This window comes from Sarcophilus harrisii, chromosome 1 (genome assembly GCF_902635505.1).
Source record: "Sarcophilus harrisii chromosome 1, mSarHar1.11, whole genome shotgun sequence".
Lineage (NCBI taxonomy): Eukaryota > Metazoa > Chordata > Mammalia > Dasyuromorphia > Dasyuridae > Sarcophilus > Sarcophilus harrisii.
In genome coordinates this window covers 381,027,954-381,055,411 of record NC_045426.1, presented here as the reverse complement: position 1 = coordinate 381,055,411, position 27,458 = coordinate 381,027,954, and the positions used below count along the sequence as shown (strand labels likewise).

The window sequence follows — 27,458 nt, the reverse complement described above, 5'->3', positions numbered from 1 at the left end:
CAGGAAGAGTCTTCAGCTCATCAGCTGTGTAACCCTGGCAAGCACTCAGCTCTGATTGGCCTGTTTCCCCATCTGTAAAATGAGTTACAGAAGGAAACAGCAAAATACTCCAATATCTTTGTCAAGAAAAACCCAAAATGGGGTCACAAAGAGTCTGACACGACTAAAAATGGATGAAAAATAATACTAAAACAGGTTTGTACACACAAAATTACCTGTTAAATCAGTGCCTTTCAATTCTTGTTTTGAAACAATGTAAACATCTCCAAACATTTCAGAGGAATGTCATGATATTTTCAAATTCTCAAAACAGAATTAATTTTATCTGATTTTAATTTTAAAAATAAATATGTGCTAGACAGCATATTTTGGAGAGGAGTGTATTATTACATCAAACAGTATGGTGTCATCATTCCAAAAAGGTGAGAAATTCCTCTGATAAGTATTTGATGGGGATGAAGAAGATGGAAAGAAAGTGAGAGTCTAAAAATTGATATAAGAAAACAATTTATTTTAAACCATCTGTGGGAAATTCACCTTTCATGAAAGGTTATACAAATTACTAGGGAAATTAGATTTCAGTAATATTTCCCTATATTATTCACAGACTTATTTCTCACTTAAATCCAGATCTCCCAAAGTCATCAAAACTACTGGATGATATTGTCATTGATTGAAGATATAACATCACTGGGGTATAATTCCTTCTGTTTCATTTTAAGATGAGATACATTTTTACTATCTTTTGAATCTGTGTATCTAAAAGAGACCTCTAATCAACAATTTCTAATTTTCTTTACCAAGTGTTTTGCTTTTAATGGGGCTAACTTACTTCTCATATAAGTAGCACAGATCTCAAATGACTACGAAATCCTTTACAATCTATCATAGTATGTGCTTTAGGACCTAAAGATTACACATAATTTAAGTAATCTTAAATCAAGGAGTTTAGACTTAATGATGAGTAATTTTTGGAACATATGAAATCATGTAATGAAAATGGGTTTTAAGTCTTTTTATTAACGAATCGAAGATTTAGAATTGTATCACTTTACTATAATGCTATGCTAAAACCCACCTTATGAGAAACTTAAATCCAATTGCTGACCTCCTTGGCTTTCTTTAAGTTCCAACTAAAAATTTACCTTCTGTAAGAAGCCTTCACCAACCTATCTAAATTCCACTACCTTTCCCCTTTTAATAATTTTCTTTTTATTCTATTTGGTTTGCTTTGTATGTTTTTATTTCCATGTTGTCTCTCCCATTCAGTTGTGATTTCATTTGAGAGCAGAGTCTGTCTTTTAACCCTTTTTATATCCCCAGAGCTTTGCACAATGCTTGGCACATAGTAAGCATTACTTACAAAATAGACATACATTAATAACGATTGATTGATTAACTAAGGTAGATAGCAGCAGTCATAGAGTAAAGAGGATGTATGTGACAGAACCCCTTTCTTCTCTATGAATTTTTCTTTTCTTTTTATAAATTCTTTTTTAAAATGTATTTATTTATATAAAACTTAAATGCAAAATAAGAACAAAACAGAAAAAAAGACAGACAGAAAAAGAAAAAACAACATTCAAAAAACATTGTCATGTACTCCCAGAACATCAGGGAGGATTCAAAATATGTAACTATAAATTCCTATTTCAAGAAAGCATATATAATAATAGAAGAGATTATATTCATAAGTGTCCATTTTTTCTTTACTTCCTTGTAGGTTATTGTTTTCTTCATTGCTATGCACTTTTTACTTTATTTTTTTCCCCTTTCTTCTTTCCATCTACCCCAAGCAGGCTGTAGTTAAGCATGGATTATATTTATATGTACATACACATATACCTACACACATATATGCATATTCATATACACACACAGATAAAACAATATTAATACGGCTGACATTTAAGGTAAATTTCTCTCTTGATTCAATCTTTTTTAAAGTTTAATTTTGTCTAAGATCATTAATTACTATTCCTGTTTTTTTTCCTAATAAATTCTACTCTTGATCATTGTCCAGGAAGTGACAGTTTCTGTGGATGGCGCTGAGGCTACCTCAGAATCCAGTGAGTCCCAAGGCTCTCTACTTGCTGTTTCATAGGAGCTAGCCTGGAGGTATTTACACTTCCCACTGGGGTCTTTCTTTGGATCTTTTAAGTTGGCCCAAAAGGAACCCTGTTCTGCCCCAACTTTTTTTTCTCACTGATTTATATGGTCTATAAGGCAGTTTTGTTTTGTTTGTGGGGGAAATCTGGAGAGCTTGGAATTTTCTGACATATTCTGCCATCTTCCCACAATCTTTCTCCTTCCTATGAATTCTTAATTACAGTACTTTCCTTCTCGTATTTCCTAATTCTTAATTCCTAATTCTAATTCTATTAGATTGAGAGCTATTGAAGACAGGTTTTCTTTTGCCTTTCTCTGTATCCCCAGCACTTAGCACAATATTTGATTAGAGTACTTTATTTCTACTGAATTCTTATATCATATCATTCATGTGGCTTATTTATTTTTATTTTATATTTTGAGGAGGAAAAGGAGGGGAGGATGAAGAAGAAGAGGAAGAAGGAAGAAGAAAGAAGGTAGAAGAAAAAAGGAAAAGAAGAAGTTAGAAGAAGAAAAGAAAAGAAGAAAGAAGAGGAAAAACAAGGAGGAGGAGGAGGAGAAATAGAAGAAGAAGAAGAAAGAAAAAAAGAAAGAAAGAAGGAAGAAGAAAGAAAAAGAAGAAAAAAGAAAGAAAGAAGAAAGAAGAAGAAAAGAAAAAGAAGAAAGAAGAAAAGAAAGAAAAAGAAGAAAGAAGGAAGAAGAAAGAAGAAAGAAGAAGAAAAGAAAAAGAAGAAGAAAGAAGAAAGAAGAAGAAAGAAAGAAAGAGAAAGAAGAAAAAGAAAGAAAGAAAGAAGAAAGAAAAAGGAAGAAGAAAGAAGAAAAGAAAGAAAAAGAAGAAAGAAGGTAGAAGAAAAAGGAAAATAAGAAGGTAGAAGAAAAGAAGAGGAAGAAGGAGGAGGAGGAGGAGGAGGAGAAGAAGAAGAAAGAAGAAAGGAAAGAAAAAGAAGAAAGAAGAAGGAAGAAGAAAGAAGAAGAAAAGAAAAAAGAAAAAGAAAGAAAGCAAGAAGAAAGAAAAAGAAAGAAAGAAGAAAGAAAAGAAAGAAAAAAGAAAGAAAAGAAAGAGAAGAAAAAGGAAAAGAAGGTAGAAGAAAAGAAAAGGAAGAAGGAGGAGAAGGAGGAGGAGGAAGAGGAGAAGGAGGAGAAGGAGGAGGAGGAGGAGGAAGAGGAGGAGGAGGAGAAGGAGGAGGAGGAGGAGAAAGAAGAAGAAGAAGAAAAGAAAGGAAAAAAGAATAAAGAAAAAAAGAAAGGAGGAAGAAGAAAGAAGAAAAGAAAGAAAGAAAAAGGAGAAAGAAGAAGGAGGAAGAAGAAGAAGAAAAGAAGAACAAGAACAAGAACTGGATCTAGATCAGAGTTCTCAGGATCATAAGTTTCTCACTAGTAAAATGAAGAGGTCGATTTAGGTGATTTAGAAGGTTCCTTCCAAAAATAAACCCTCTCCTCCCCCGGTGTTTGGTACAACGAGGCGTCTGCGCGAATGCATAGAAATCTCGCTTCCCCCAGGAGGAAGTACGTCTCTCCTGGGACGCTTCCCGCAACAATTCAATCAGGGTACCAGGAGTTAGAGGAAGCCGCGGCTTCCTAGGGGGCGGGGATAAAGGGGAGGGGCTTAACGCGCAGCTAGAGAAGCGTCTCCGGCCAGAGAGCGTCTCCGGCCAGAGAGTGCGCTTGCGCACACATTCTTCCCGGGAACTTTTCCGCCGGCGGTAGTCGTTGGCGTCCGCCGCAAGCCGGAAGTGAGCGCTAGAAGGAGATTGGATTTCCTGTTTCCCCTCTGACGAGCGTGGGGTTTGTTTTGCTCGCGTCCTGTGGCGGCGGCAATCATGAAGAAGAAGAATTTCCTCAAGGTGGCTGCTGAGAAGCTGATGGAGACCTGTCCGGGCCAGGCTCGGTATCTCCTGTAAGAGAAAACGAGACCTCCGGGCGAAGGGGAAGAAGGGGTCCCCGGATGTCTCGGTGGGCGGGCCGGGAGCGTGCGCGGTGACGCGGGGGGCGTGGCTCCCCGTAGTCTTACTTCAGTTCCATTCAATAACCTAACTTTTTTTTTCTCTTTACAAAGCTGGCTGTACCACTCCTCCCAGGGTGAGTATGTAGGAGAATACTCGGGGAGGGGGGTTTGTGTGTATGAGTTAGCTCTGCTTCTCTGGCGAGGGGAAGCAGCGGGAGAGTCGGCCGCTTTGTATGCGGCGCGCTCCGGCGGTTATGGGCCAGATAGCCCAGTAAAGGCGGCAGCGTGAGGCGGGTGTCGCCTCCGTCCTTCCGGACGCCGGGAGTGAAGCTCAGGGATGTTGTTATCAAAGTCAGTGGGCAGGCAGCCGGGCGGTGCCCTGGCTCGTGGGCGTTTTCCTCGGCAGGCTCCGTGGGGGGCCTGGAATACTCCCTGCGGCTTTGTTTCTCTTAGCGACATTTAGAAACGGGGATGTTCTCTGAGGGCTTGTCTCCGTGCTCCCCGAGTTCCAGCGGCTTCTCTCTAGCCTGGGAGGAGCCGGCACTCCCAGACGGCACGGGGTTTGGGTGCCTGGGCGCCCCTACATCCTTTGTCCTCCCTGCCCTACTCTCCTCCTCCCCTCCCCCACTAACACTACCGCTCCCGGGCTCTGTGAGCTGGTGCTTTCCTCTTTGTAGCCCTATTACCCTGACAGGGTAGGGTGTCACCGAATGGCATCTCCCTCTGATGTTAAATACGGCAAGAAATGGCCCTGGGGGCCGCTGCCTCTTCCTGCGCACTCTCTTCCAGCCCTGCTCGGTCTGTGTGGGACTTGCTTAAACTGAAACAGGGGAGAGAGCTCATTCCCAGAAAGTCTTTCTCCCCCAGCCCTGTTCCCTCGGGTTCATCCCTCCCCTTGCTCTGTCAGTAGCCCTATATTCAGGATTAGAATGTGAGTTTCTGAACCTACCTGCTGGGAAAGAGCAGGGCAGGAAAAAACGAGGTTTCTCTTTGTCCTTTGGAATTAGGTCCCTTCTGGGCCACCACCCCTCTCCAGCTCACACTCTTCTGCAATACTTGCTCTTTCCCTTGTGGCAGGAGCACAAGCCAACTGTGAGCACTAAACCCCCGACTCTCCTTAGCATACAAGGCCGCCCCAGGTGATGGTTGTGAGCTGGGAGAAGTCACAGGCCAGTACAAGGAAAGCCATGGTCATGGGAAGAGTAAGTCTTCCTGACCTAGGATTAGTCACTGAAAGGATGCTCCCTCTTCCTTCTAACACCTCCCTGCCACTAAGGCCAGTTATTCCCCCTCTCCCCCCAAGAGCAACCTAATCTTGAAATACTTTTTTAGAAGAGGTACATGGACCTTTTGCCAGGGGTGCACTGTCCTCTCCCCCACTCCTTTTCTCTATCCCGTCTGTCATTCTCTGCATCCTAATTCCAGGGACATACTTTATGTCCTCCTACCTCAGTAGAACTGAGGTCATAGGAACCACCTTGGCCCTGAAGTCTGGAAGAGCTGAATTCAAATCCAGAAGAAAAAAACTTGGTGGTTATGTGACCCTGGTCAAGCCAACCTCTGTCTGCTTCAGTTTCTTCATCCATAAAGTGGAGACGATAGTAATATATACCTCCCAGGGTTGTTGTAAGGATGAAAGGAGATAATAATTGTAATTTAGTACAATACCTGGTAAGCTCTATTTAAATGTTAGTTGTTAAAATAGGCAAGTGTTCTCCCACTTAAAAATTTAGAGGGTTTTCTGGGGCAAGAAGAGGTTAAAACACTTGCCTGTCTGTGGTCATATGTCCAGTATGTGACAGAATCAGAACTGGAACCCAAAACCAAAGGATTTCAGACACATAAGTCATGCATTTATTTAGCAAATAAGAGTTTTACAAATTTCAATTCAAAAAACATTTAATATGCATTGTGAAGTATCTTTGGTCCTAAGGGAGATAATAAAGATAAATAAGATACTTGATTTTAAAAAGCTTTCCGTTTAATAGGAGTTAAGAAATGTGCAGTTCACTAGTATATCACAAGTGAAGTGCAGAAGAAAGATGTGGACTAAAATATTAAAGTTTGAAGAAGGTCAGGAATATTTAAAGCTTGAGGAAATGAGGAATGCTTTCATGGATTGGTTTTTAAAGTATGTTTTAAATGTAATTAAGACAGCTATTTATTTAAGGGAAATCATTGGTATATTTTTTGGCCACATTTATATTTGTACTATCAGTTTTTTAAAAATAAGAACCTACCTTAAATAGTATTTTTAAGCTAGTAATTTGCTTTCTTACTGTTCAAATTAATTTGAATTTTTTGAACTTGCCAGTATGTAGCAAGAAAGAAGACCCAGGAACACTTGAAAAATGAAAAATCAGTTTTTTAGTCTAGTTGAATTTTCCTTTTTGAAGTAATCTATCTTCTGAAGATAACCAGTTTTCATAAATGTTATCAAACCTGAATAAGAGCACCCTCCAGGATGGAAATTGTTTTCCAGAGGGCTTTTCTTTAAAGTAAAATCAGACTATAGAACAAATGAGGCATCAGTGGTATAGTAGGGTAAAAAAAAAAAAACTAGAAATGTAGAATTTCAAGTCATAATCTAGTATTATATCTTTGATCTAATACTTAATACATGTATGATATTGAGCAAATCTCTGTCTCAGATTTGTCAACTATAAAATAAGGGGATATGACTTAGGTGTGAAGGATGACTTTAAAGCACAAATCTTTATAAACAAAATTATGAAAATGAGGCATTTCATATACATTACTGAAACACATATAGAGTCATCTTGTTTTTCCACTTTGTCATCCTCCATTTTTTTAAAGTAGTATTTTCATTTATTGCATTTGTTTATAGGGCACTTATACCTATAGTTCTTTATAAGCCTCACATAAATATTTTTTGTTTGAATACATTTGTTCATGTTCCTCATTTTGATAAAAATTCTTTAAGAAGTATTATGTTAGTGGCAGCTAGGTGGCTGTAGTGGATAGAGCATCAGCCTGAAGTCAGGAGGATCTGAGTTCAAATTTGACCTCAAGACACAACACTTCCTGGCTGTATGACCCTGGACAAGTCACTTAACCCTCATTGCCTCAGCAAAAAAGGAGAAGTATGTTGAAATTAAGTTTGATTTTAGCTAAGAGTTATAACCTGCTTTTTTTTTTTTTTTTCCCCCCAAATTATAGATGAAAAGACGGTTTCAGAAGGCCAGTGTCCATATTGTTACCAGTTTCTGGTGCTGGATAGATACAGAGTTCGCCTCAAGCCCAAGCCAAAATTAACACCAAAAGTAAAGAAACTTCTTACTCGAGAATCAAAAAATTGTAGACTCACTTTTAAAGAAACAAAGATTCTTAAAAAGTACTGGGACTCTAAAAGTATTCTGGTAAGATTTTTATCTGAGTATATGACTAAAAAGTATCTTTTTTTTGCAAGAATCTTTTTATTTAGGCTTACTTTTATTGTGATTGTTAAATTATTGAAGACAAAAAAATGTTTTTTTCCTAAGACTAACATGACCTGAAATATCAGAATTATGTTTTAAGGTTTAGGTGTTTTTAAAAATGAAGTTCAGACAAAAAAAAACCCTCAATCATTCTCATTTATCCAGGGTATTTTTAAAAATCATGATTGTCTAAAGTTAAGCAATAAAAATATATTGCAAGCAATAAAAAACAAATTTAAAATATAACAACAAAATCATTCCCAGAATTAAAGTGTAGTTCTTTTCACATTTGTTCAATTCATTCTAATTCTTAATTTATTTTTCAAGTTGTCTTCCATTTTCTGTGTATAGTATATAAGTCCTTGAGTTTTTCTTTATTTTTATTTCTGTTATGCCTGATACCTTTTGGCCATAAAACAGGAATAAATAGATAAGCTTGTTTTGACATTTCTTTCCTCAACTTAATGATTTTTTTATTTAGTAGAGAGCTACCTATATAAAAGGTAAGAGATATAACAAAGTCTAATAATAGCCACAGTAGTTAGGTACCTGGAGTGCAATAAATGCAGTGTGCTTATTTTTTATAAGTGGATGTATTTATATCATCAGAAAATTTTAAACTCTGGCACTTATTTTATGGCAAGTCTTCAAGTCCCATGTATCATAAAGGCTCAAATCCTTTAGCGAACAATTTTCAAAATTTATCTAGGCATGTAATACAATGTCCTGTCTTTGCCAAAGGACAAGTTATATAGTAGACCTGATTTCAGAATTTCTATTGAAAATTATAAAACTGAACAGAAGGAAACAATAGTGACAACAGTTAAGAGAGTGTTATAGTTTCAGATCTTTGGAATGTTATTTCTTTGTCTTTTAAAATGGTGTTGACAGAATCATAGAAGATTTTCTTGCCTAAAAATGAAGAAAGAATAAGTTATGTAGAGGAAAAAAATAGCTGACAAGGTAGATTTTGAAAAGCATTATGATGACAGAGAGGCTGAGTTCTGGACTCAGGATCAGGAAAACCTGAGTCACCATTTCCATCCAACATGTGTAAGTTACTTAACTTCCCAGTGTTCGAGGTACTTTTCTGACTCTAGGTTGTAAAGAATCTTAGTAATAGGAGTTCCCTATCCCTTAAGGTAGATTTTGATTCTATTTTCTTATTTTGTTTTTACCCAAATGTAATCCAAAAATGGTTGTTGTAATACTTTGAAAGTGAAATTAAGAAGCCTAATATGACTCTCTTTTTTTTCTGAGAACTATTAATAAAGCACATCCTTAATTTAGAGGATCGAATTGAGAGAATATATATAGTACTTTAACAAAGGGATCATTTGAAATTAATATGTCTATCATGCCAGCTACATTCTAAAAAACCAATATATAGAAGACAGGAGTTAAATTGTTTTAATTGGAGGTCATTGTCTGGTCTATCCCTTTTATTTTAAATATATACAAGTAAACTGAGACTCAATTTATACATAACAGATTTTATGTATCTTTTTTTCTTTGTAGTTGGTTACCTGCAAAGCATGCAACAAAACAGTGAAGTATGATGGTAAAAGCAGAAGCTTTCTGGCAGAAATGAAAAATAATCTTAGCACTCCCAAGATCCAGTCTGTCCTGAAGACACCAGATATCAAATCTTCAGGATCTACAAAGAAAAAGAAGAAATCCTTCAGTAGTAATAAACCTGGCTCCCAAAACAATAGTCCAGCATTAATTTTCAGGTATCTGATAACTTTATTTTAAGTGCCATATTAAATATCATAATAGACTGTACGGATAGCTTGGTCTCACAAGGCTTCTCAAAGAAATCTTAATCTTCAGCTTTTATAAAAGGGAAAATGGAAGAAGGTATTCTTTTGAGCAGAAATAATCAAGGCTCTTGGACTATCTTCATTTACACACACAACGTTGAAATTTTTTTATGTTGATTGTTTTCAAAACTGAGAAACAAATTAAAACATAACTCCCTCTGCACTGTAGGTTGAAATGAGTAATAGCATAAAACATGTTCAGACCCTAAACTCATTTGATTTTAATGAGAATTAGAGTAACATAATTTTGTTCTGTGGTCTCTTTCTTGAGGTGATCCATGGATTCTTTCAGTATTGTTTTGCCCTCTGCTTTTAATATATCAGGGCAGTTTTCCTTGATAATTTCTTGAAAGATGCTTGATTGTGACTTTCAGGTAGTCCAGTGATTTCTGATATTGTCTTTCCTGGTTCTGTTTTACAGGTCACTTGTTTTTCCTGTGAGGTGTTTTATATTTTTTCAGTTTTTTGAATTTGTTTGATTCTTGATGTCTCATATCCTTAGCTTCCACTGTCCAATTATAACTTTTAAGATATTGTTTTCTTCAGTTAACTTTTGTACTTTCTTTTCCCTTTGGCCAGTTTTACTCTTTAAGAAGTCATTTTCCTCAGTGGATTTTTGTAACTCCTTTTCCATTTGGCCAGTTCTACTTTTTAAGCAGTTTTCCAAGCTGTTGACTCTTTTTTTCCTAATTTTCTTACATCACTCTCATTAATTTTCCTAATTTTTCTTCTACTTCTTTTATATGATTGTTAAATTCCTTTTAATCTCTTCCATGAGTTTTTCTTGGCTTGAGACCACTTCCTGTTTTTCTTTGAGATTTTGCTCTTAGGTGTTTTGACTATTGCCCTCTTCTGAGTTTGTGTCTTGGTCTTTTATATTTTTGTTGTTGTTGTTTTGTTTTTTGTTTTTTTACCTTTTTCTTTCTTTTAAATTTGATCTCTCTGCCCCAGGTTAGAAAGACACTGTCTTCGGCTTTTTATGCCAGAAGCAACAGGCTCTGGCTGTTTACCTGGTACTGCAATGATGTTGCCGAGGCCCATGGGAGAACCTAGTATCTGGGTGCTGTGTTTAGGGAGTATTGGGTATGTGGTGACTGATGCTGCTAGAAGCTCTAGGGCTCTACAGCTTTCCTGGTGCTGAACTGGGCTCCTAGTAGTGGTATCTGATACATGCTGAGGCCACAAGGGGTGTTTCGGTGTTTCCTCAGGTTGTATTAAAGCATGTGATGATCTGGCTCCTGGAGGCTGGCCATGAGCCAGGGCACATGGAGGCTCCCCATGTATTGGCATTCACCCCTCCACCACACTGGGGCTCAGGATATCCTGCTGGTTTGATGAGACAGAGCTTGTTGTCAGTTTATTGGGAAGCCTCCTGTTGTGGAATGTGCTCCCCCTTTATTCAAGTGATATGGACCCCTTCTGCTGACCTTCCAAGTTTCCTGGGCTAAAAGGTTGTTTTACCCCATCTCCTTGCTGATTCTGCTGTTCTAGGACCTGTTTTGAAGCACTCTTTTATGGTTGCCCAGAGTTGAATATGGAAGATTTACAGCCATTCATTGCTTTGTCCACCATCTTGATTCCCAGAACCAAGGACTCTTTTTGTCTAACATCCTCATTGTAGATAACATAGATCTAACTAATAAAAGTCTAGGTTCCTTTTTAAATACCTATTCAACAAACATTTGCAAAGTGCTCTTCATTTGAAAGGGACTGTTGCATGAAAAGCTTTCAACAGGCAAGCTTAAAACTTGTCTTCCAACCTTAGTTCACACCATTGCCTTTGGGATATTTTACTCACCAGTCGACCTAAATTGTTTGCTACTCCTGAGCCCTTTTCCTCTTTGCCTACACTACAGTGGGTAGTGGGGCTTAGTGGGTTAGACTCAAGCTCTAAAGTTACAACTGCTGAGCTTCAGTTTCCTCATAAATAAAATGAGAGGGTTAGAATATATGGTCTCTTGAGTGCCCTTACAGCTCTAGACATATGATCCTATACTTGAGAATGTGTCCTTCACCCATTCTTCACTTACTAAGTTCCATAATTTCATGTTCCATTAGCATCATTGCTATATTTACAGAACTTGAGAAATGTTCCAGTAAGTGGGGTGGACTCCATCTTGGGAACTTAGGGAAGGACATGGACAAAAGTCTTACAGGATGGGCAGGCACAGATGAATTGTGATCTGTATTAGTGAGGAATATTCACATTGATAAGACTGCAGATCTATTTACTATGCCTAACTCATGTACCTTTTTTGTTGTAAAAACTTTCCCTGATTCCTACCCTACAATTAAAAACCCTACCCATTACATCAGACAGCAGGGGTGGTACCAAGGACCTAGGAGTGGACCTAAGCTTCAGTTGAAATCTAGCCTCAGAAACAAGCTGTGTGACCCTGGGCAAATCAATTAATCTCTTTGCCTATTCCTTCAACTGTAAAATGGGGACAGTGTTAATACTTACCTCACAGGGCTGTCATGAGGAGTAAATCAGATATTTGCAAAAATATTTAGTCCATTGTCTGGCATAATTCTTGCTGTTTAAGTGCCCATTTCCTTCCCTTTCTTTTGTCATATCTTAATACCTTCGACATATCTTCTGAGATTGTTCTGTTTGCTCTGTTCTAGAGGCATTTATAAAAACAGCGCATCTGGAGGAATAAGCTCCATGGCAGGGGGTAAAGTGCCACATACCTGCCTCAAGGAAAATGCCAGAGGCACCCTTGCATGGGAACACACACAGAACACATTCTGAATGGTGTAAATTAAATCATGGACACATACTCGGAATTAATGTTGGTCACATTCCTTCACAGTAGGAATTAAAAGGGTCCTTAGCAGGGAAGGAGAAGCAGTATGTGTTCAAGGTTGTCATCATCATAGTTTTAGAGGAGATGCTACCTGAAGCATGACACCAGCCAGTTCTTTGAAGTGTCCTAGAGAAGCTGTAAGGATCACCTGATTAGTTGAGACTATTGAGACAAAAAAGAAAGAAAAATATTTTCATGTGAAATAAAGATGACAGCATATGTACCTGACATAATCATTGCTAGAATGCTAAGTACAGAGTGCCCCAGAACATTTAGTGCAGTTTTTAGGTATGAAAGCTGAAAACTTCTCTAAAACCTAAGACATCCTAAATAAGAATGAGGTTTTGTTTGTTACATATAGAAAGCTAAAGAATAACAAATCTCAGAGTCCAGTACCTACAAACCTTTGGCATTTTAGCCGTGCTCTAAAACTGAGCAGAAAAGAGACTTTTAAAAAGAAATAAATTGTTAATCTTTTACCAATATTAATTTGCACTTTATTTTTTTGTTTTGTTTTTCAGAACACCTACATCTGGACAATCAACACCTGATTCAGCCTCAAAAAGTCTCAGTAAAATGAAGCGTCATTTGTCTCAGCTGAAAATGATGCTTAATAGTGAAGAAAGCCAAAAGACCCCATCAAAGGACTTCAGAAATTTCTTGTCTTCCCTCTAAGCTGTGAATTTGGTGACGCTGGAACAGTTGTTGAAGGAGGGAGGCCTGCTTTGTCCTCACAGCAGCAAATAATTGTCTTTCACATCCTTTTCAGTACTTAGTAACTGGTGTTTCTGCAGTGCCTGGCACATAGTAAGAATTTAATAAATGTTTATTTAAATTAGTAAGTGTCTATTTATTCTTAAGCAGTTCTTCCAAGAATTAGACTCATCTTTCCTCTTTCTCCTGCATCAGTGGTTTGTACTGAAAATCTCTATGCCAATGTATTTGTTAACTTTGAGTAATCTCTTTTCTGATTGAAGATAGAAATATGCTGCATATTTTTCTTTGAAGAGAGAGATGTAATCACAAGAAGATATTCTAATTTCTGGGGCTATATTTAATTTCCAAGTCTAAAAATTATTTTATAACATAATGTGGTAATTTCTAATTTTTTATTTGTCCTAAGCTAAAATAGTACTGAAGGTTTCTTAGGATATTTAAATGATCAAGCTGCTTTCAATTGTATGCTGCTTGCTATTATATTTTTATAGTTCAGAACCTCTTTATTTTTAAAATTCAAAACTTTTTCTAGATCAGGAATTAATAGCTTTTCAAAGCTTTCCTAAGATTGGCTTTGCCCACAGTCAAATTCTCACAATTTTGAGAAATTAATTTGCACCTATCTTTTAAGGCCGAGATGGCTGTTTCTCTTACTCTGGAGATGGGAAATGCGGCAGTAGATTCTAATTGGGAGTAAATTGTGAAGACTTCCACAGTTGGAGATAAGTTTATCATGCTTGCCAATTTTTCTTCCCCCTTGGAGAAAAAAGAAATTCCAAAATAAGATGGGAACTTATAGGTAATTACTCAAATAAATATAAAAATGTGATGCTGGAGCCTGACTTTGGGATTATGTTTGCTACAGAAGTTGGGACAGGGCAGGAGAGATGATCACTGAACTTTCCCTTTAATCTTTCTTGAAACCAGAGGTCAGATCATCAGAGCCAACCAAAGCTATATAGACCCAACCTTTTGGTTTCCAAGAAGGTCTCAAAGGAGGCAGGGCTACATCATGGAAGAATTTTCTTTCCAATTTTCCCTGAAAGCAAAGCAAAGAATAACTTCCCAGAGTGTGATATACCAGGACCTAGAAACATTTGTATTTTAACAAGTTGTCGTACCTATAGGATCTGAGTATATCCCTTCATCAGAAGCTTCCTCAAGCTACGTATTACCATCTGTGCTTGTCAAGTTAAATCCAGGAGAAGATAATTAGAGATAAATACAGGTAGTTATTTTCCATGATTGTCCATGATGTCCTTAGTTAATTAGTCTGAAATAACAGACCCTACCCTGCATTCAATTTTTAAAATCTGCAATATAGGATCTTAGTTAGCCTTCATCCCATTTGATAACATACACAGAGATAAAGCTATGAAACCAAAGAATAAAATCATAGATTTTTAGACTTTTTGAATGATCTACTTCAATATTTTATTATGAAGCAGCCTTAGAGTGGTTAAATTGCATCATCCCATATATCACATAAAGTTTTTTTTCATCAAAAAAGCAATTGAAGGGGACTTAAAAAGACCCAATGAATGACTGAGCAAGAATCTGCTTACAATTTTCCCAAGAATTCATCCAGCTTTCACTTAAAGACCTCAAGAACCATTACCTGAAAAGGCATCCTATTTGAATTTGAGATCAATATAAATTGTTGAGAATTTTTTCCCCACAAATCTAAGTCTATCTCTGCAGCTTTCACCTTCTAGATATGCCCACTATGACCAAGCAAGATCAGTGCAATCCTATATAGTAACCCTTAAAATATTAGAAGTGAGTTGTCTTTTCCCCTCCCCACCAAGTCTTTTCCGAAGTAAACATCCACACTTTTGCAAACAATTCTTGTAGCTTAAAATCTTGAGGCCTTTCATTCCATTCAGTCCCACTAAGCAAATCAGTGGCTTCTATATATTGGTCCCTGGGGATTTTTTAAAGGCCTTCCCTACAATCAATTTATATTCTCCTGAGATGGTGGGGGAAGCTAAATGCACACAAATAAAATTTAGTATAAATCACTTCTAGGTAATTTGAAGAGGAAAAGGGTGTTAACTGGGTCAATAAAAATCTCATAAAAATGGGGCACTTGGCTTTATACAGGAAGGAAAAATGAGGAGTCCAAGAAAGATGAGGGCATACCTTCCAGTCCCATGGTGGCCTGTGTGAGTACAGAGCTGGGAATTGTGGAGTTCAGAAACCATCAAGTCAGTCAGTCCAAATAAAATATAATACATGTGAAGGGAAGTAATAAGTTCTTAAGGATAGATGGAGGAGGGAGAGAAAGGAGCTAAATCTCTGAATAGAAAGTTTATGTTGTGTCTAGGAGGAAGTGAGTAACTGAAGGTTTTTGCCAAAGTCAAGGTGGTCAGACCCATCCTAGAAATATATTATTTTGTCAGTTGGGTCACAAATGGAGTGGACAGAGGAGAGACCTAGCAGGAGGAGTTATTAGGACGCTATTAAAATAGTTGTATTGTGATGATAGGGTACTCAGGTATGAAATGGAGAGGTAGAATGGACAAGACAGTAACTGACCAGTTATGGAGAGGGTGAGATGAGGGAAAGGAAAGAGTTGAGGATATTTCCTAAGATTATGAACCTCAGAGAACGGTGCTGCCATTACAGAAATTGGACATTTGAGGGAAAAGGTAAGTGCAGGAGGGGAAGACGGTGCATTCTGTTTGGGCTTGAGCTGTTTTAGATGTCATCCAGGTGGAAATACCCAGCAAAGAGTTGACAAGATTTGGAGGTCTGGAGTGCTTGGCACTAGACTATAGATCTGAGAATTTTATCTCTGTAGAGATGAATGATATGCAGGGAAGCACGTGAGATTACCAAGGGAGAAATACATATAAAGTAAACAAAGTCCAGTCTATATTTATGGAGAACTTGTGTTCTCATTTATAAAATGGAAAAATAAAACCTGACTCCCAAACCTCATGGTTGTTATGAGAATTTTATTAAAGAACATATATTAAACCTAATAGATGAATAAATGAAGAATATTGAAAAAAATAACAATCATAATTATACTGTTGGAATATTATAGAGTTGTGGATTAACTCCTTATAAATTGTGTTAGATTTTTTAAATTAATTTTCATCATAAACTTAATGGAAGCCAACATGAAAAGAGTCATCTCAAAGCCAGGAAGATCTGAGTTCAAGTTCCAACTCAGACAAATACTAGTTATCTGATGCAAGGTAAATCACTTAATGTCTCGGTGTTCTATGCAAGCTCTCTAAGACAATAGGTTACAGAGAAATATTAGTAGTGCCCTATTCAGTTGTGTCCTATTCTTCATGATCCTATTGGGGTTTTCTTGGCAAAGATACTGGAGTGGTTCACCATCTTTTCTCCAGTGGATTAAGATAATAAAAGTAAAAAAATGATAGTAGAGAGACCAGTAAGGATCTTCCTAGATATACATAAAAAGAACAGAAGTAAAAGTAGAAAGCAGGTGGAGATAACAATAGGGAGACAGACCTAGGGTACTTGAGACCAAACCTTGTAACACTTTGCCTATGGGTGAATCAGTGTTCTTTGTGGGAGTCGTTATAATAAGGGAATATGGGAATAATATGGGAGGGGAGCTGGAGAATGCAGAGGAGTGTGTGATCTGCTCAGACAGCCTAGCAATGAGAAGTTGAACTCGATGGTCTACCAGGGAGACCCTGCTAGGGAGTGTGTAAGGAAGAGGGGGAAAGGAAGAAAAGAAGACGGAAGGAAACCTTGCTGTGGCCGTGGGAGAAGGTCCTACTCGTGATTGCTCTTAGGGGATAAAAGTGGTATTTTGTGAAGGGAGATGGGGAGCTTCATGGGTGTGGTCTGTGGTGTCTGAGAACTCCTAGGGATGGCGGGCACTTGAGGGAGGAAGAGGCTGTAGACCTAGAGCAAATGGTGAAAGAAAGTTACCAAGGAGAGTAGTGGGGTTCATAATCAGAGACCAGGCAAAGGGGTGCTACCGGAGAGCAGCATCCTCTCATCAGTAGGAAGTGACTTTCTTCTAGGACTGAGGGGAATCCTTGGGGCAAGCTCTACAAATCACTGCCAGAAATTGCCTGAAGGAGAGAACCCAGCATGGGTATCTCAGAAGTTTTAATCTCATGAGGAATCCAGAAAATAGAGGACTACATAATAATAAGGATCAGGAGCTAGGCAATGAGGATCTAGAGTAGACAAGAGAGGATGGATAATGAAGAAGTTGAGAGAAATCCTTTCTGAAAAGAGGGTGATGGGATGAAATTTAAAAACACCACCAACAATGAATAGGACTAGTTAAAGAGGAACGGAGAGGAGAAAAAGAAGAGAAGAATTAAATAACCAGATAAAAGCAAGAAAGAAGGGATTAATAAGTAAAAATTCCAAAGTGAAAGGGGTAACAAATATGAGAGTGAGATAGAAAGCCAGGGAGCAGTCTTTTAAAAAAATAGTAAGGTAAAGTAACTAAAAAGACATTGTATTTATAGTAAAAGAGGGAAAAATTATAACTTGAAAAATAATATTAGAGACAGATAAAACTATAAACCTAACTCATAACTTTAAATGAGAATGGATTAAATAATCCAGTAAAACAAAAGGAATGATAGGTTGGATAACAAAACAAAATCCTACAATCTATTGCTTTATAAGAAATATATTTAAGGGGTAGCTAGGTGACACAGTGGATAGAGCACCAGCCCTGAAGTCAGGAGTTCCAATCTGGTCTCAGACACTTAACACTTCCTAGCTGTGTGACCCTGGGAAAATCACTTAACCCCAATTGCCTCAGGGGGAAAAATACATTTAAAAAACAAAGTTATATGCAAAATAAAATTGAGGGAATGGAAAAAATTTACTGTGCATCATATGAAAGAGGGAATGGAAAAAATTTACTGTGCATCATGTGAATCTGCAAAAACAGAAGTTTAATCAAGCTTTCTGACAAAACAAAAACACTAAAAAAATAAAAAGGATAAGCAAGGAAACAAACTATATTATGCTGAAAGGAACCATGAACAGCAAATCAATGTCAGAAATAAATATGTGTGTTCAAAATAGCTTAACACCCACATTTATAAAGAAAATTATAGCTCTATTAATTGAGCTATAAAAAGATATCACCAATAGTGATGGAACAGTTTATCCCACTTTCAGTTTTGGATGAGTCTAGCAAAGATAAACAAATGAGGAAATATGGAACTGAACAAATTGTTGGAAAAACTAGAGCTAAAAAACTTATGGCATCTCCTAAATGGAATTGCAAAAGGATGTTCATATTTTGTTTTTTTGGCAAGGCATTTGGGGTTAAGTAATTTGCCCAAAGTCACACAGCTAGTATCAAAATGTTCTTTTTTTTTTTTTTTCCCCTGAGGCAATTGAGGTTAAGTGACTTGCCCAGGGTCACACAGCTAGGAAGTGTTAAGTGCCTGATGTCACATTTGAACTCAGGTCCTCCTGACTTCAGGGCTGGTCCCCTATCCACTACACCAACTAGCTGCCCCAGAATGTTCATATTTTTAAGTACCATATGGCACTTTTATAAAAACTGACCACAGCACAGAGATATTTTAAACAAATGCAAAAAAGGCAGAAATAGTAAGTAAAGTTTTTGTTGATATAATAATTAAAGCCATTGATTTAGGGACCACAAACGAAAGATACAAACCAAAATGAAGGCAATGACAAAATTCTAAGTATTGAATAGGTTAAAGAACAAACAATAGAGGTTATTGGAATAAAATGTTAATGATGAGACAGCATAACAAAATAATAGGATGCAGCTAAAGCAATCTTCAGGGAAAAAAAATCATACTCAACAAACATAATTAACAAAATAGAAAAAGAGAATTAATCAATTGAATACGTATTTTAAAAACTGGAAAATCAACAAATAAATTAATATAAAGTAAGCACAAAAGGAGAGATATTAAAAATGATATGATTAATAAAATTTAAAGCTGTTCATTAAAAAAGACTAATAAAATTGATCAACCTTTATTTTTAACTGATTAAAAAGAAGAGGATTGAAAAATCAAATAAACAAATTAAGAAATGGAAAGAATAAACATAAAATAAAATCAAAAGTCAATGTTACAAACTTATTAAGAATAAGCATAGCTTGAAGGAAAAGATATGAGAAGATACTCCTCCATTCCTTTGCAGAGATGAATGGAATACAGGTGTTGCACACAATGCACTTCTTTTTTTCAGATTTATTCTGGTTTTGCTGATTTTCCCCTTTTCTTTTTCTTCTTTTATTATTTTTTTTCTAAAAATAAAAAAGCACTTTGTAATATAGGATGGTTCTATGGGAGGAGCAGAGGGAGACACTTTGGGGAAACTAATGATGTGGAAATTTTTTTTTAAAACGTTAATAAGAGCATTTTTAAAAAGAAAGAAAGAGTATTAGAAGGTATGATACTCTTCATGGAATAAAGAAAGCAAATACTGGGGTACTTATTGTTCTTCCCTAGAATATTTTTGAGGGGAGCTCAGAGGCAGAACATCCTTCAAGTTAACCCTTATTAGATTGCTGCCTCCCTTTTAAAGTTATTTGCTGAAGCAGTTACCATACCTGTTAGGGTATCTTCAAAAAAGATCCATAAATGGCAGTCCAGTTCCCTTAAAAATTTTTTTTTTCATTTATTAACTCAACAAATATTTGTAAAGTGTCTAAAGGCATTGGACTAAGTCCTGAAGAAGATACAAAATTAAAGCCTGTCTGCTCTCAAGGAATGCATAACCTAGTTCTAAATCTTAAACACTCTCTCCCATTTGGTCAGGTAGCATCTATATGCTTAATCACATAAAAGAAAGATGTCAGACTATCTCTTTGTGGCACCCCTTTCCCAAAAGATTTAGAGTTGCTTAATTGAAGAATTCTGTCAATATGGGAATTTTTTTTTGTTACAATACACTGACAGAGACAGTGCTACATCTAAATACATAAAAAGCTAATCTGAAGACTTTCAGATTCATGTGGCTGACATGAAATGCATTCGTTCCTTGAGACTAGGAATCCCATATCTCAAAAGAAGCATAAAGAAATTTTCTCAACAAGGGGCTTAACTTCTTTGGTTAACCTAGTGTTAGAACATGATATTTTGGGAAATAACAAGCTTTCTGTAATAAGCCCTTCCCCCAGTCTGATCCTGAGTTCTCACATAAACTTGAATAACAGGCATTTGGAAATCATGGAGGGATAGATAAGAGATAACAGAGATTGGAAGCAGAGTAAATAAAGGTTTTGAAATTACTTGATTCTAGGAGTAATGGGAGAATTGGGTTCTTTGCAAGTGTCTATAGGCTTTACAACATTCAAAAAGGATACCATGTGTCAAGAAGTCAAAATTTGCAGGCTTGGATTTGAGTGGTCAAAATAATCTCAAGGGCCAGTGGAACAAATGTATGGGCCCCATCTAAAGGGAAGAAAGATCTCTAATGACAAAGACCAAGAGGATCACTAAGGACTTTACTTTGGGGGCTTTAAGGATTCCCTCATCAGTTTAAGATAGAAGAAATCTTTCACAACTATTTTCCTTAGTATACTTGAGGTTTTACCAACATGTTTACTGATAAACATTTGATAAAGATCGTTGTACAGTGTAAGAGTCTTAAAGAAGGAAGTCAATTTAATAAAATAACAAGTATTTATTAAGCACCTACCATGTGCCAAGAACTACATTAATTCCTGGAGATACAAGGACAACAATGTCATTTTTCCCAATTTACAGCATGCAAGGTAAAATCTTAAGGTTGTTTTGTTCTGCATGTTTCTTGTTATTAATGATTTGGTGATTTTTATGTAATTGTGAATGCAATTCTTCTTTTGAGATATGTTTGTTCATATCTTTTCATCACTAATCTATTTGTAAAATGTATTTATTTAAAACAAATACAAAATAGGAAAAGAAAGAAAAAACATTGTCATATACACAGCAGAACATAAGGGAAGATTCAAAATATGTACCAATAAATCTCCATTTCAAGAAAGCATATAAAATTACAGAATTCCTTATACTCAGAACTGTCCATTTTTTCTTTCCCTCCTTGTAAATTTTCTTTTGCTCTCTGCTGTGCAGTTTTTAAGTATATTCTTTTTTCCCCTTTTCTTCTCCCTCCCTTCACTTTCACCATGCAAGCTACAGTTAAGCAGGGATATATTTATGTATACATATATATACATACATATACACATATGCATATGCACATACATCTAAAACATAGTAATATGGCTGACATGTAATGTATATTTTTCTCTTAATTGAATCTTTTTAAATTTTGTTTTTGTTTGATATCAATAATTACTATTCCTACTTTTTTTCCTAACAAATTTTATTCCTGATCATTGTTAATGTATTTGTGTATATTTTGTTTCCTATTCCTACTTACTCTATTACTTTACTTCTACTAGATAACTTGCTTTGCTTTACTTAATTTTTCCCCACTCCAAAGATCTCCCTCACTCTTTCCCTTCCTCTTTATCTCATTCCCATTAATGTACACATCCTTCTAAATCATATCTTATTCTATTCCTGCCCCTCTTATTTCTTTATATATTTTGGAGGGTATTATATTCTTCTAGATATATTTGTATTGTCATCTTTTTAACCCATTCCCAATGTAAGATTTCAGAACTACCAGCCCTTCTCCCCCATCTAATTCCTCCTTGTCAGCTCTTGTTCCTGAACCTCATTCATACAGCATAATTACTGTTTTAACCTTTTCCTTTTTGGAGTGTCATCATACTCTACTCAGCTCTACCCCAATTTTTCTTTTGGACTACCCATTTACCAAAAACAATTTTAGACATATGATTTACATTTCCATGTATCAAACAAAGAGTTTGTCCTTATTTAGCCCCTTTAAAGTTGTCTTTGATGTTGGCTCTTACAAGTCACATTTTCTATTGCATCAAAGTTTGTTTGAAACAAAATCCTAAAAATCTGACAGTTCATTGAATGTCCATTTTTTTCTTTCAATATTATACTTGCAGGATATATTATTTTTTATCCCAAACCTAATTCTCTTGATTGTCAATATGTAGCATTCCAGGACTTGCAGTTTTTTTTTTTGTAGCTGCCAATAGGTTTTATGAAATTCTAACTGCAGCCCCAGCACATTGGAATTAGGTTTTGTTGTTGTTGCTGTTGCTTTCTCTCTGATCTGGGCATTTCAAATTTTAGTAATGATTTTTCTATGTTTTCCTTGTAGGATCTCTTTCAGATGGTGATCAGTTTTTTTTTTATTTATTTCTACTTTTCCCTCTTGTTCTATCACTTCAGAACAATTTTCTTATTCTTATTCTTATTTCTTACATTACTGTGTCAAAATTCTTTTTTTTTTTTTTTTTTTTTTTGGTCAGAGCTTTCAGTTCATCCAGTTATTCTTCTCTCTTCTTGAACTGTTCTCCAGATCTGTTGTTTTTCTTATGAGATTTCACATTCTCTTCTTTTATCCAGAAGGGAGTTCTTTCCTAGATATTAGATGTTTTTTGTTCTATCAAATACTGGCTTAGTGAGTTCCATTGTTTGAATTATGTATATATATATATATATATATATATATATATATATATATATATATTTGCATATCTTTTGAGTTTCCCTTAGCACCTGTATTTCCATTTCCAAATGTCTACTCATTACTAGTCTTTTCATCAGGAATGCCTGCAAATCCTCTGTTCCATTAAAGTTCCATCTTTTCCCCTTGTTAAGAGTATACTTAACTTTGTAGGAAAGGTTGTAATCCTTTCTCTCTTGCCTTTTGGAGTATCATTCTAAGCACTTCTTTTGTTTAAAGAAGCAATTATTAAATCTTGCATAATTCTTATTGTCATCCTTTGGTATTATAACTCCTTTCTATCTACTTGGAGTATTTTTTCTTTCACCTAGAAGCTCTTGATTTTGGATATGCTATTCATAAGAGTTTTCATGTTGGCATTTCTGTAAATCACGACTGGATTTTTACATTTCCCTCCCACTTTGCCCTCTGGTTTAAGGAGTTCTAGGCAATTTTCATTTGTAATTGCCAGAAATAGTGTCCAGACTTTTTTTTTTCTTATAACTTTTGGAGAGCCCTAAAATACTTAATTCCCTTCTTGACCTGTTTTTTAGGATAGCTTTAAAAATACATTTCTTATATTTTTTATTTGTTGGGGGTGGGGTTGCTTTATTGAATCATTAAATAATAATTTATTTATATCTGTCTGGCCCATTCAAATATTCAGAGTGGTAGAAACTAGGCCTGCCAAGCATTGAATATAATGAGCCAGACCATGCCTTTTCAAAGGATTCAGGATTCTGTCTAGGGGCTTCCTCTTGTCACAGGACTTCTGGAACTCTCCCTGTTGTAGGGGCTATCTGGGCTCTTCCCTAATTAGTGCTGGACTCCCACCATAAGGTGGGCTACAGGGGGTCTTGGCCTGGATTTTGTAAAGGGTCCTTCTCCTACAGCCTAGCTGAATTTAACCTTCATTAAATGACAAAGACTTTGGTACGAGTCTGTTAAGGCCCAGAGTCGGTACTAGGCTGGTTTCAGGCTCTGTTTACATTTTGGATCAAATGAAAGGATATTTCTAAAGACCTTAGCCCTGCCCCTGGAACAAAGTAAGTGCTGTACAAATGTGTGTTCCCTTTCCTCCCTCCCCTTTCCAGGAATGCTGTGCTGGACTGGCCAGAATGCCTCAAGGTTGTTCTCTCACGCAGGGAGCTGTGGTACTGCCCCTTAGCCACAGGTGCCACTGCCTTGCTCCGCTCTCTGCATTAGACCCTCAATCTGCCAGGCAAATTTTCTATCCCAGGAAGTACACAGGAGAATCTGCACAGATCCTAATGGTCCCTCTGTGGAATTTTGTATTAGGTGGGGGAGTAGAGAAATAACTCACTCTATAGCTCAATAATGTGATGTATCCCTAAGCCCTAAGGGAGTATTTTCAGGGATATGGGATCCTCAGTGCTTTAATATACCAACATCTACCCACAATCCACTTCCACCTTCAAAAATGTGAATTTTTTTTCATTTTTGTATCACCCTTACTTCTTAGTATGTCTCTCTTCTCTGCTTCCACTCAGAGAGCCATTGCTCATAACAAGGAAGGAAAAAGGGGGGGGAGGGGGAAGCATTTCAGCAAAACTGACCAACATACTCAAGTTTGACAGTATATACAAATATACACCTCCTCTTCTGCCAGAAGAGAGGGAGGGATCCCCTTCATTTTAAAACACTGTCATCAAAATTATTTTCGGTGAAAAATAAATTATGTAACAAGACATGCAATAATGAACCCCTGTCCATTATGGTGGACTAACCTCATAGTCTGAAAGATCCAAATTCAATTTATGCCTCTGCCGTAGATTCCACTGAGCATCTTTGGGCAAGTTATTAAAATTCGCACTGCCCCCAGGCAAATCTGAGTCTATAAATTTTTGAGATGGTGCAGGACTGAATTGGTGAGAATTTCACCACCAATAGTTCTCTAAACAAATGAAACAACAGATCTAGTTTTGTTTTGTTTTGTTTTAAACCCACAACTATTCACAATGTTATATGTTGATTCATTTAAAGGCTAAGATTAATGGAAGTTCCTACCGGTTCATGGTTTGGGCTAATTTATTTCCAATATACATGAACATTTACATACTTCCTATGTATCAATGTTAGTGGCAGTTTGTTTGCTTATTTAAGTCCAAATAGCAGGAAAGGCTGAAGAAGAAAATATTAAATAGGTGCTTTTAAGAAATGATAGACTCTGAAGGACTCTTTTTTTTTTTTTTTTGCTTTGTTCTTTTTCTGAAAAACTTTTATTGATGAAATCCAAACTATAAAAATATTTGAGTACAATCTTTTGAGATCTAGTCAGAAGAACAGATTTTAAAAACAAACATACATTTCATTAATTGAGATTCAGTGTTAGGGTTTCCCATCATCAGAATCAACTGGAAATTTTCATTTCTTAATGCAGATCCATAACAAGATTTTACATATTTTATCTTTGAAATTGCCTTTTTACAGATAGATACTACCAAATACTGGTATTAATTCATGAGCATGTGCTTTATTTTTTTTTATTTTTTTTTTTTTTTAGTGAAGCAAAAATATTTAATTACGATTTGTTTCTACCTAACAGTATTCCCTCCACCAATTACATGTAGTTTTCAATAAGATTTTGAGTTCCAAACTTTTCTCCCTTCTTTTCTTCCCCCAGCAAGCAATCTAAAGTAGTTTATACATGTATAATCATGTTAAACATATTCCCATATTAATCATGCTGTGAAAGAATTAGAAAAGATAAAACAAGAAAAAAAAAGTGAAAATAATATGCTTTGATCTGCAGTCAGTCTCCATAGTTTTTTCTCTGAATTTGGATAAAACTTTTCATCAGGAGCAGGCTGATTTCAGAAAACCCTGGAAAGACTGAAATAAGAACCAGGAGAACATTGTACACAATCATCAGAAGATTATGTGATGACCAACTATGATAGCCTTAGCCCTTCTAAGGGCTAAATACCACGCAGTGATCCAAGACAATTCCAATAGACTTGGGATGGAAAATGCCATCTACATCTAGATAGGAAACAATTATTCTAAAGATGGATCAAACCATACTATTTTCACCTTTTTGTTTGTTTGCTTTTTCTTCCTGTTTTTTTTTTCTTTTAGGTTTGATTTTCCTTGAACAACATGACAAAAATGGAAACGTGTTTTGAAATAATGTAAACGTATAACCTGTATTTGATTGCTTGTTATCTTGAGGAGGGGGAGGTAAGAAAGAGAAGGGAAACATTTTGGAACACAGAATCTTACAAAAATGAATGTTGAAAACTATCTTTACATGTATTTGAGAAAAAAAAATCTTTTTCATTATGAATTTTTTTGTAATTGTCTTGGATCATTGTATTGCTGAGAATAGCTATCTATTATTGCACAATGTACACAATTGTGTACAATGTTCTGGTTCTGCTCACTTGACTCAGCATCAGTTCAAGTATGTTCAGGTTTCTGAACCCTGCCTGCTCATCATTTCTTATAGAACAATAGTTTTTCATTACTCTTCTTATAGAATAGTTTTTCATTACATTCACATACCATAACTTGTTCAATCATTCCCTTAGCAGATAGGCATACCTTAATTATCTATTCTTTGCCATCACAAAAAGAACAGCTATAAAATTTTTTGCACATGTAGGTCATTTTTCTTATTTGATCCTCTCTTTGGGATATAGACCTTCTAGTGGTATTGGTGGATCAAAGGGTATGCAGTTTGATAGCCCTTTGGGCATAGTTCCAAATTGCTCTCCAGAATGTTTGGATCAATTCACAACTCCACCAGCAATGACTGCATTAGGGTTACAATTTTTCCACTTCTTCAACATTTATCATTTTCCTTTTCTGTCATATCAGCTAGTCTGAGAGGCATAAAGCAGTATCTCATAGTTGTTTTAGTTTGTATTTCTCTTATCAATGGTGATTTAAAACATTTTATACGATTATTGTTTTAATTTCTTCTTCTGAGAATTGTCTATTTATATCCTTTGAACATGCAATGGGAGAATGACATATTTATAAATTTGACTCAGTTCTCTATATATTTGGAAAAATGAGGCCTTAATCAGAAAAATTGGCTGCAAAAATTGTTTCCCAGCCTTCTCTTTCCCTTCTAATCTGGCTGCATTGGTTTTGTTTGTGCAAACCCTTTTTAATTTAATGTACTCAAAATTATTCATTTTTCATTTCATAATGTTCTCCATTTCTTGGTCATAAATTCTTCCCTTTTCCATTGGGTCTGAAAGGTAAACTATTCCTTGCTCTCCCAATTTGATTATGGTATCCTCTTTTTGTCTAAATCCTGTACCAATTTCAACTTTATCTTGGTATAGGGTATAAAGAGTTGGTACATGCCTAGTTTCTGCCATACTATTTTCCAGTTTTCCCAGCAATTTTTGTCAAATAGTGAATTTTATTCCAGAAGCTAGGGTCTTTGGGTTTATCAAAAAGTAGGTAACTGTAGCCATTTACTATTGTGTATTGAGTTAACTAAGTCATCACTTTGTTTCTTAGCTAGTACCAACTAATTTTGATGATTGCCATTTTATAATATAGCTTTAGATCTGATATGGCTAAGCCACTATCTTTTGCATATTTTTTCAATTCCTTTGATATTCTTGATTTTTTGTTCTCCCAAAAGAATTTTGTTATTCTTTCTAGTTCTATAAAATGATTTTTGGTAGTTTGATTGGGATAGCACTGAATAAGTAAATTAGTTTACATAGATTTGTAATTTTTATTATAGTAGCTCAACCACCCATGAGCAATTGATATTTTTCCAATTATTTAGAACTGACTTTGTGTTCATATAGTTCCTGGGTTTGTCTTGGCAGACTCCCAAATTGTTTATATTGTCTACAATTATTTAAAATGGAATTTTTCTTCCTATTTTTGTTCTTGGGCTTTGTGGGCAACATATAGAAATGCTGGCGATACGTGGGTTTATTTTATATCCAGCAACTTTGCTAAAGTTGTTTCAAGTAGTTTTTTAGTTGATCTTCTAGGATTCTCTAGGTATACTGTCATGTTATCTGGAAAGAGTGGTATTTTTTCTCCCTCGTCTATTTTAATTCCTTCTATTTTT

The 27,458-nt window shown here is 36.0% G+C and overlaps 1 protein-coding gene across 1 annotated transcript; it reads left to right on the top strand.

Moving 5' to 3' along the window:
* Positions 1-3,791: 3,791 nt before the first annotated feature.
* On the top strand, positions 3,792-12,965 carry C1H18orf21 (chromosome 1 C18orf21 homolog). Its single transcript, XM_003759567.3, has 5 exons — positions 3,792-4,006; positions 4,166-4,188; positions 7,235-7,434; positions 9,013-9,227; positions 12,649-12,965. The coding sequence occupies exons 1-5, from the start codon at positions 3,930-3,932 to the stop codon at positions 12,800-12,802; spliced, it is 669 nt and encodes a 222-aa protein (XP_003759615.1). The 5' UTR covers positions 3,792-3,929; the 3' UTR covers positions 12,803-12,965.
* The last annotated feature ends 14,493 nt before the right edge of the window (positions 12,966-27,458 follow it).